Consider the following 11,843-nt stretch of genomic DNA (forward strand, 5'->3'; position numbering starts at 1 on the left):
TTGAGCGCCTTATCCACCTGGCCATGCTGGGCCCGACCAACATAATATGCACCAATCAGTCTAGTTGATGAACCATATTAAAAAAAACTTTTGTTACGAATCATTCTTGATAGAGTCGATAAAAGGATAGAAGAAGATCTGCACAAGTTTCAAAGATGGGAAAGGTAAACGAGAAAGAATCAGTATTTCGAGAAGTACCAGTGAAAGGCAGATTTATATGACTCAGAACATACGCACATATTTCAATGATTATGAAAGTCATTCAGTACGTTAATGAACAAAAAATATGCCCTGCCTATAAACCATGGAAAAGATGTCAGAATAAAGGTTAACCTTTCTAGGTACAAGAGACTGCACGTGAGGATGAATGGAGAATTAATAGTTTATGTTAACATTAAAAGGTGAATTAGACAATGATGTGTGTATTGTCATCAAGTCTTTTTAGTTTATATTAAAATTTCATTTTTAAAGCAATAGATGAAGGAAATGGTTTAACATTTGGAGAAAATAGGTCGAATGACTACGTCACGCAGATGGTTCTGAATTAATATCAAACAGAATCGAATATATATACAGGAATAGGTGGATAAGATCAGAGAAGTAAATAATGTTTTAGGTTACAGGAAATATGAGGGAGATGAAAACGATGTTTATGTCAAAGAAGGGAAACAATTTCAAGAGTAAGAATTAGCGTGAACTATAGCATCTTGAACAAATGAAATATATTATTTAGTAGGGACATCTAATCACACCAAGGAATATGTCAGAGGGAAATAATAAGAGTAATTTAGAGAGTAAGATTTATTTTCATCGGCATCCAAAGAATATTAATTTTCACGAAATTTACCAAAGGAATTAGAACAAGACTTATGAAGTTTCATATGTGGTACACCTAGTTATATGAGTCAGAGGTAGGGATAATAGATAATGTTAGAGGCGTTCAAAATGTGGTGCATAAGAGGAATGATACGATAAAATAATGGAAAATGCAAGAATGCAAAGTGAATTTATTGGCATCACCACATAAGGAAAGCTAAGGTGTTGTAAAATATCTTTAGACGTGAAAACATACAGGAATGTATATTAAGGTAGGCGGCAAGAGACAGACAGCAGCAGAACACAACTTATGAAGGCTTATATGTGGTATACCTACTTATATGAGTCAGAGGTAGGGATAACAGATAATGTGCGTAAGATAATGTCGGAGGCGTTCAAAATATGGTGCATAAGATGAATGATACGAATCAGCTGAGAAAATAATGGAAAATGCAAGAATGTGAAGTGAAGTTATTGGCATCATCTAATAAGGAAAGCTAAGGTGTTGTAAAATATCTTTAAACGTGAAAACATACAGAAATCTATATTAAGGTAGACGGCAAGAGATAGACAGCTGCAGACATGGAAAATGTCAACTAATAGACTCGGATAAAGCTGGAATAGTGCCGGAGTGCAGCAAGTGAAAGGAAATAGGAGGAAATGATCGATAACTTCTGTGAACGGATAGCATTAACTGTCTGACTGAATAACCTGCATTTAGTTTTCGAAACATAAAAATAAATATGATTCACTACCATTCTACAAGATGTCTTAAAATTAAAGGAACACAATATGGCGAATGAACTCAGCGTGTTAGATAAGATATCGCTATCAGCTGCCTGAAACAGCATTTTGATATTCTTCCAAAACCATGCCATTTATATATATATAATATATACGTATTAGGTTACAATTAACGTATGTAATAGGACCGGGCGTGCTCAGTGGTTATCGTTCTGGACTGTGAGTCCGAAGGTTCAAAGTTCACGTTTTGTTTGTTTGAAGTTAAGCACAAATTTGCACAATGAGCTATTTATTATGTGCCCATCATGGTTATCGAATTCCGATTTCTAGCACTGTAAACTCGCAGACATACCTCTGTGCCACTGAGGGCTCGCTTTTTCTTGTTGCAAGATATCACCTGACACCTTGGAGCTGTTAATGCGTTAAAAGAGTGGATCAATTAGAGCAGTTCAATAGGTATGGTGGGTGCTGCCTTCAGGACTAAATTATGAATGCTTAGCGTAGATAGCCCTCATTCAGCTTGTCACGAATTTCCGAAACAAATGAATCAAATATCTTTCTTTTCCATGCTAGGAATTTCAATGACTGACGAGTAGCCTTCGAGAAATCGTACTTACGCTTAACAATTGGCTATTTGTGCAATGTCCACCACGGGTATAGCAACCCAAAGTTTAGCCTTTAACTCTCTAGACTTATCGCTGAGCAGCTAGAAAGCTCCTTTTAACTGAATGAATTTATTCAATGATAGTGTAATTGTTTTTAAGTGAGTTGTCAATTTAAATTGGCCTGGCATGACCAGATGGCTAGGGAGCTCGAGTCGCAATATGAGGGTCGCAGGTTCGAATCCCCGTCCATCCAAATATGTTCGCCCTTTCAGCCGTGCAGGCGTTATAATGTGACGGTCAATCCCACTATTCGTTGGTAAAATAGTAGCCCAAGATTTTGTGGTGGGTGGTTATAACTAACTGTCTTCCATCTAGTCTTACACTACAAAATTGGGGACGACTAGCGCATATAGCCCTGACGTAGCTTTGCGCGAAATTAAACAAACAAACCATTTAAATTAAACTGGAAAAAAAAATGTATGAAACTAACTATAGTTTAATCCAACAATCATTAAGGGTCCAAATGAAATTTATCCTTAATGATTGTTGGATTAAACTATAGTTAGTTTCATACTTTTTTTCTACATTTGCCTAGTCCAAATGAAATTTATACGAGGTGGAAAATCAGTATTTTCACTAGAATGATATATGAAAAGGCATTCCTTTTTCAGCTGGACATATTCGGCTTCGCATACTTTTTTTCTACATTTGCTTACCTTCGTAGAATTAAATTAAGGTCAAATATTTATTACTTGAAGAAACTCAATACAAATATTAACTTCGTCACAGGCAAGTTTAAACTCAACAGAAATGCTTATTTATTTGTTTACAAAGTGGCACTATAGCTGTATAAACGAATTTGAAATATATAAAAATGTTCACCTGACTTATTCACATACAAATTAAAATAACTTTTGGGCTTCTTCGATTGTGAATTTTTGTCGTGTGACTACTAGAGACTAAAAAGCTGTCTGAAGCCTTTTTTTTTATTAGGATAAAAATATTCAGCATAGGATAATTGAATGTTTTCTGAGTGAACATTATTCTGTAATTTCACGAAATTTTAGCGTTTTCCTCGTGTTTATATTTCTAATTTCTACGTAATTTGTTTCCTTAGTAAGCAGAAGTGAGTGCCACATACATTACATTATTAATAAATGTGTGGTTTGTACGTATGTATATGTATCAGTGAAAAAGAAAAGAAAAGAAATAGTGCTGGTCAGTAGAACACAAATAAGCCTAATCGTTATTATAGCCAAATGCTTTCGTGTACAGTCTACCAAACAAATCTTCGATTGATTCATATTCCTCACGTGCGAAAAAACAACAACAAAAGCACGTAGACGTGTTATTTTTAGCGTCCTGCAGATAAAGCCTGTTTTTCTATCTTTCCACTCGTCTCTTATTGCAAGGATAGGTCGAGATAGAACAAGCTGTTTTTCCTGGTGAAATCGATCTGCAGGGTTAATACCTATTTCTTCACTTTTGTTGTCATCCTAAGAGACTTTCGCCTGAGCAGCTCCCAACCTTTTATATGTTAATCAATATTATCATTACTAACACGGAATAGATGTCAAAACAGAATTATTTCTTGTACTCTGGGTATTTAGTAAGTACGATTTCCATATTTAGTAAGCAAATCTAATGATCGTTTCGTCTGCTGAAATTTGATTTCGTTCACACGTACGGTGGACGTTTCCAAAAAGTTTTTCTGGATGTTTGGTCTGTGACTAGCCTCGTCGTTTTTCGCAGAAGCTTGTTACAGTGAAAATTTCGATCTCAGGGAAGCAACAATGCGTAATTATGACCATAAGACTGCCGATGGGGAGTAATTTCAAGGGAAGCATGGGATCGGGAACATCATTTTTATAAAGAGCGATTGACTCTCACTATTTCTAGGCTTTCTTCTGTTAACCCATTGTTGTACTATTTACTTCTGCAGATTTAATCCTATTTATGCTATATGTTTTGCGTCCATCTGTCTGTGCAAAGCTAAGCGAGGGTTATCTGCGTCAGCCGTCCCTAATTTGGAAGTGAAAGACTAGAACACCCACCCACCGCCAACTCTTAGGCTATTATATTACTAACGAATATTGGGATTGACCGCCATACTATAACGCCCTCACGGCTGAAAGGGAGAGCATGTTTGGTGGGATGTGGGTTCGAGCCCGTTACTCTCAGATTGCGAATCAAGCGCCCTAACCACTTGGCCATGCCGGGTCTGCGAATAATGATCAACTCTTAATGCATAATGTAAAATAATTGATTTTATGTATAATTATCAAGACATCAACCTTCAATACCCAAATCCATTAGGAAGGACTTTTTGAATACTTACGACGTCAAATTAAATGAATAGTTTAATTAAGGCCGTTCAACATATATGTGAATATTATATCTTGGCACGTCTAAGATGTCTGTGAAAAACCTTAGGCATGTCATGGTCTACTTTCGGGTGGTTAATGTGACTGAAACGATTATACACTACTACAGGTTCTTACCAGGAATATCATTTCATGTTTCAAGAGAGTAACTTGTAAATAAATACCTTTCAATTAATATTTGCCTTAAGTGAATGTGATAGTCATACTCACACCTTAGACTTTATCTGTTATTTAAGTTTAGTAATAGTTCATACAAAAATAAACCGAACAAACATTAACGTTTCAACATCCACCGCGTGTTGCGGTAAAGGAAAAAGCGCTCCCATTAAGTTTTAAGCTTGCACATCTTTTATTTCCAGGTTTTAATGTCATCGTAAATAAAATGAAAATAAAAAAAATTAAAATTGGGAAATATTGGGAATAGTAATCGGCAAGATAAAAGGCAAAATGATGAGTAACACACAACTGCCTTTTTCTATCTTTAAATACCAAAACAATGGTGTCTTTCTGACAGTGATTTTCTAGCTTTGTTTGTTATCAGAATGTGTCAATAAGTGTGCTTAGTCACACACATTCTGGCTATAGAAAGGGATTTTTCATCTTTTAGAAAAAAATCGCTTTGGTCAAAGTTCCATAGTAAAAATAAAAGAAAGAGAGAGAGAGTCAATCAAATAGTACTACAGGGAAGTGTTTGATATTTATCGAAACGCACGAGAAACATCCATTCCTGGCAGTAAAGAAAATTTACGTCTACAGACAAAAATACAGGGTATAAATCAATTTGTTATTGTCTCTTGTAATCACCACTTTATGATAGGGAAAAGACCAACCTAATCAATTTTCAATAATGGATATTATCTCTAAAAAGAACAAAACAAGTGTCTTGCTCCGAGTTAATTAAGGTTTAGTCAACAATGTTGGATGGAAAGAGACGTGTAGCTGCCGTTTATTTTGTCGCATGATGTTTTTTCTTTTTTTAGTGAGAGAGCACAAAGCGCTATTCTTGGACGATATCATTGGTTAAAGAATAATAGTCTTGTCTGAAATAACTAGTTCTATTTAGCTAGTGTATGCGCAGAGATAATTAAAGGGAATGTGAGAAATAAAACATGCTATTCCCAGAAGTTTCAAAGTTGCCTACGAATGTGGTTGTAACGATCAATATAAAGATTAAGTTATCAATAAATGTAGTAATATAATGGGATGACGTGTAACAAATTAAAAATCTTTGTCGTTATGATGGGATATTATGTGGTAATTTGCAAAACAAAAAGAGTGAAATAGATGTTTAGAAAGTAAATAGTTATTTAGTATTGCAAACTGTATTGAACATTTGGGTTTCTATTAAAAAAAAGCAAAACAATATTTTCACCTACCATAGCAATATTCTATAAGTTACAAAGTATCTCGCGCAAATAATGTACTTGATTTTGTAGTTTTTTTCTTTAGATTTTAGTGTACTATGTTAACTACGTAATTATTTATTTATTTAGATTTTATGGTAATTATGTAATTGTAACATTTAATGGAAAAAATCACAATTTATGAAAACTTTAGAAAAGATAATAAGTTTTAGAGCCAGGGATAAGGAATATTTAAAACACTTACACGTTGAATTAGTTTCGTATTAAAGAAGATTTTTTATGGGTTAGTTTGTATATCTGCGGATTTACAACGCTAGAAACCGGATTTCGATACCCGTGGTGGGCAGAGCACAGATAGCCCATTGTGTAGCTTTGTGCATAACTACAAACAAACAAAGAAACTATTTTTAGAATTCACAACCATATTAATATCTATTTTTAGAATTCACAACCATATTAATATCTATTTTTAGAATTCACGACCATATTAATACCTATTTTTAGAATTCACAACCATATTCAATTATTATTAGTAAGGAACATTTAATTTTCTTGGAATTGTCCTAATTGTAACAAAGTAAATTGTTCTGATCCCTTGAAAATCTGCCTTTCGGGATGTTTTTATGAATCACAAAAATAATAGTATCAGAAGTATAGAAACTTGAATAAAGAGTCTGTTGTTTTACCATAATTTGCTTGTAAACAATTAAAATAAACACTGTATTATATCAGTCACTTGACTGAGATTTTATTTATGATACAGCTGAAACTATAATTCCATTTCAGTTGCTACCAAAATTGGTTTGAAACTACCTAATTTTTAAAATAAATGGATTCATTTTATGTAACGAAGCTGCTAAAAAATTTAAATTCCATCGAACGGTTTTAAATGAAGCCGATCAATATAAAAAAAAAGATCTTGCAATGCAATCACGTTAAGAATAATGAACCGTTTGTGGGTGTGGTTGTGATGATCAATTTCTATCAACGTTCGAGTTTTTCAAGAGCTTGCTCAATTAGCTTAGCTCTTAGAAAGTATTCATGCAATATGCACCATATGTATTCCCTGCAAAAATTGTTAATTTACATGAACTTCTATCCAATTTGAATTGAACATTGTTGAGATTCAAGTGACGTCCAACCTGTCTTCAACAAATATTTATGTACTATGGAGCACTAACACGCTTACACTTGTCGACGTAAATAATAATAATATTTGACTTTTGAAAGACTAGCTCTACGGAAGAATTTATATTACTCGAATACTATCAGATGTTTATTTGGTGCTCGAAATATATATATATTGATGTTGATTTGGTGCGATCAGTATGTTTTATTTTTGTAAATACGCACGTTTTTCTACAGGAATATGTATGTTAATGTAATATTTACACGTTATATTATTAAGTTAAATCTGTTATTTGCTATAAAGTGAACAAAAATACATGGAAGACGTCACCCATTGTAAAAAAAATAAAAATAAAGGTCCAATGAAACATTTTTCCCTAATAAATTACGAAGCAAAAACTTCCAATCCTCTTTAAAAAAGTTTATCTAACTGGTTTCCGAATTATACCTTACTTAGATAAATAAAATACAAGTGATATACGTGTTTGATAAAAAGTACATTCCAGATACACTATGTAAAATTATTGATTATTAATCAGGAGAATGACGGGAATAGATACAAATTGCCCGTTCGAGTGAAACTTACTCTTAAATTTCCTGGGAAAAGCGAATAATAGTAATGTGAAACATGTGTTATTTCTCACTGATTCTAAGTCAGAATGCTGCTCTGTTTTATACAACGTTTCGTAAGCTCAGTCTTTTGTTTCGTAACTTGTTAGACTCTAGTGGTTTCGTTTCTTGACGTTTCATTGTTTTCTTAACAACTAAGGGGGATAATAAGTTATAAGATAAGTAAACTGATTACACAATTTATTGCTATCAAAAAACGTGACTTTGGGGTGAGAACTTATATGATTAGTGTATCAATCTGAGAAGATATTCTTGCACAAATATCTATTATCTAACATTAAGTGTCTGACTAGTGGTATAGAACAAAATACAACTTTTATCTTACTGTAAAGCAAAGTTCAGGTCGTCAACACTACTGTATAACATAATATACATGTATTACAAATACACATGTTATCAACTCTGATCGTACTGTAAAGTAAAGCTTTGGTCGTCAGCACTACTATACAATATAATATAAACAAATACACTTGTTATCAAATTTGATCGTACTGTAAAGTAAAGCTTTGGTCGTCAGCACTACTATACAATATAATATAAACAAATACACTTGTTATCAAATTTGATCGTACTGTAAAGTAAACTTTGGTCGTCAACACTATTTTATAACATAATATAAACAAAACACACATCTTATAATAACATTTGCTGGAACTGTAAAGCAGTGTTATGGCCACTGCACGTTATAAAAGTTTAAAAGTTATTGGTTGAACATCAACTATTAGCTATTAGATCATTTCTAGAACCAACATATTTGGCCAATTATGAAAAACAGTTCATTTGGATTAACACCTGTAGATTCTGATAACAATAGACACTTTAGTTTTGTGTTCTTTTATTAACCTATTACTAATAATTGATGGTTGGGTTTTGCATACTATTCCGGTTACTAAGCTTGAAATATGTGCATGTTAATTAACAACTGAAACTCTTAAGTTATTGATAACCGCGTCTTCCAGTATTTTAGCAGTACAGTAAATGAAAACTAGTAAACTATTTTACGTGATGGGTGCTGCACAAAGTGCTCAAGTATGCACAGTTTTTAAGATCTATAGAACTCGAATATACATGTACTTTGCCACAGAATTCTTAGTGGAATCTCATTCAAACATATAAACAAAATGTCGAACGGCTTTTATAGAACACCAAAAATAATGTATGTCGTATATGTGGTAAAATATAAAGAAATGAAAATCTGACGTTGTCTTCTTTTTTCACTGATTTAAAATAGCGTGAATCCATTGTCGTGGAGCACAAGGCAAGTAATGTATAAATAACATAGCATGGTTATAGAAAATACATCACAGTAGGATACAAATGACCCTAATGCTAACGAAAAGTAGAAAGCTGGTGTATATTTAGCATATAGTGTAAACACATAAATTACATGCAGAGCCAACTGGTGGTTATACGAAATTTTAATACAATATGAGATATATATTATTATCTTGTTTCATCATATAAACATATTAAAATATCTATCCATTTAGGGTAAGACATTTACAAGTAATCGTAAGTAGCTTATTTTTATTATAAACTGTGTACCCTTCAACAATTGTTTTCTTAAAGACTTTTTTTTAAACTAAACATTGGAGTTCAATCGTCAAAATGCCTGTATTGTATTTTATTTTGTTTTGTAATAATAAAAACGATACAAATGTATTACTTTACTCAACCAATTACAGGCAATGAAAAAAAAATATCAAAGTAATTATAACGTAAGTAAATAAAGACGTATATCACAATACTTTTTTATTTGTCAACTGTCACAAATTATAGCTGGCTATTTGCTTCTCTTTGTTTTTGTCAGTTCCACCTCGAGAAACAATAATAATGGATAAGTTTGGTCAACATTTACGCGGCCTGATAGGTCCTTATAACGAAGGGTCTTCGTTGTTACTTATATGTGAGGCAGACGGTGGTAAGTTTTTATGTTTTGTTTTTAACATGAGTTAAATGTTCTATGTTCATTGACGTCCAAAATGTCAAAATACTTTCGAATGTTTGCTATTCTTTAGAAAAACACCAATTAACTATATTAGTTTAAAATATTGCTAGGAAATATTGTATATAAACTATTAAAATACTTGCGAATAGAATTTTAAGTTTGACAACTTATACAAGAATATTAGGTTACTTTTCAGAATTTTACTACAAAATTGAATATTAGGAAAATGATGCCAAATTGGCGCACCAAAGTTAAATTTCCAATTTCCTCCCTCATTATAATTTGTCAAAGTCAAGTTTGTGTTTCCTTAACAATTTCTTCTTTTTATCCCTTATAATAACCAACAGGGATGCCATTAACCCTGAAATAATGCTGTGAGAGGATCCTGGATAGAGTCAGCGGCAGGTCACATAGAACTTAATTTGAGACATTTTGGATGGGAGACTCCTTTGTCTAACACAAGTGTTGGTCGTTTATTCGCCAAGTTCTACGAAACATGGTTCAGGGTCGATCGTAAATGCAATGAGGATTGCTAAAGCAATGAATGAGAACATTTCGGACACTGGAGCAGGCGATATTCTTGCATGTTGTATTAGATTAACTTGCGAAACTACTAGAGAAGCAAGACTAAGCTAAAGAAATGTGTTCTGAATTCTGAGGAAACATAATTACCATCCTTACAAACTGCAATTTGGATTTCTTGAATGGTTCGTGGCGCATGCAGAAGAGGATGAAGACTTCGCCCAGAAGGAGATTATAGTATCTAAGGCAGCGGTTTTTTCTGAACGTTGAATTGAATCTCTACTATTGTTGTTCCTGGTCTTAAGAAACCCCACACTGAGTTGCAGGAGCCTGAGACGAGGGGGTAGATAATGTAATGGTTTAATATGACCCGATAGGATTTCATGTTATTGTATAATTTTCATAAATGATACAATGACTAGAGAAAGCCATCTTACTATTTTGCAATTACATATTTCCAAAACGTACCAAAAGTCATTATTTCAGCAAACGCTATGGTGCTCCACAACGCATTGGATGTCAGGCAACACCTGAATGTTGATTTTTCCGACAAATGGACAGGATGTCATGGGTTACTGGTATAGCCTGCACATTTTCGTGATTTTTTTCCATTATGATTTTTCTTTTAAGGCAACATGAAACTAATATAACGTTTTTCCGCCCATCCAAATAACCTGAAATATTTGAATCAGAGAATTACAACTGAAATCTAAGCGAAAGAATAACATAGTGTCGTGATATTAATAAAGCACATATCCGATAGCTTCAAAAAGGTGGGAGCGACTTTTGCATTACCCTCCACATATCATCAAATATTAATTATTATTTGATTAAGAATACGGAAGAATTTAGGTATAACTTTTTATGAGTACGGAAGAATTTAGGTATAACTTTTTACGAGTACGAAAGAACTTAGGTATACTTTTTTACGAGTACAGAGGAACTTAAGTATACGTTATTACGAGTACGGAAGAATTTGAGGTATACGTTTTTTACGAGTACGGAAGAATTTGAGATAATCAATAATAAACTGTGCTTCTAAGCAGGATCTAGAAACAAATACCGATCGATGACCTTACATCTATAAAATATCTTACTCACTAGATAACCTAGGGTTTGTGTACATGTTAAGATATAGTCAAAAATTATAATATAAATGCTGAACCGGGCCAGAACCGGTTTTGAAATAATTAATAAAAATTAATCATTATAATCCTGTAAGAATAATGAATGTCCCTTTAGTCCTATTTGATAGCACGTGAAATATTGAATATTTTGTGCTATATATTACTTTGTAGTTTAGTAGCTTAGGGGTTTTGTATTGTGTATTAAGGGATAAATTGCCTTTCCTTGCACAGGAAGGCCGCCTCCGGCGTTGACATGGAAGAAAGAAGGAAAAGTTCTGAAGGAAAACTTTACTCTCACGCCTCAAGGTTTCTCCAGAAATGAAATATTGCTTCCCGATCTTCGTCGTCATGATCTGTTTGCTTCTCTTACCTGCGAAGCTTCAAACAGCGAAATTGGAGATCCTTCATTTAGCTCAATTACTCTAGACTTAAACTGTGAGTATTTTGTATAATTTTACGTTTCGTAAATTTTCCTTGAAGTGGAGGCCCAGCATGGCCAGGTGGTTAGGGAGCTCGACTCGCAATCTACGGGTCGCGGGTTCGACCAAACATGCTCGCCCTTTCAGCCGTGGGGG

General features: G+C 33.5%; 1 protein-coding gene across 1 annotated transcript in view; it reads left to right on the forward strand.

The window, feature by feature from the left end:
* The window catches only part of LOC111085546 (hemicentin-1-like), a 133,260-nt gene that overhangs the window by 72,623 nt on the left and 48,794 nt on the right, over positions 1-11,843 (forward strand). Inside the window, exons 3-4 of the mRNA XM_022384630.1 lie at positions 9,482-9,592; positions 11,500-11,703. Coding sequence (XP_022240338.1) covers positions 9,482-9,592; positions 11,500-11,703 — 315 coding nt within the window. The remainder of the gene's footprint in view (positions 1-9,481; positions 9,593-11,499; positions 11,704-11,843) is intronic.

Source organism: Limulus polyphemus, unplaced genomic scaffold (genome assembly GCF_000517525.1).
Source record: "Limulus polyphemus unplaced genomic scaffold, Limulus_polyphemus-2.1.2 Scaffold460, whole genome shotgun sequence".
NCBI lineage: Eukaryota > Metazoa > Arthropoda > Merostomata > Xiphosura > Limulidae > Limulus > Limulus polyphemus.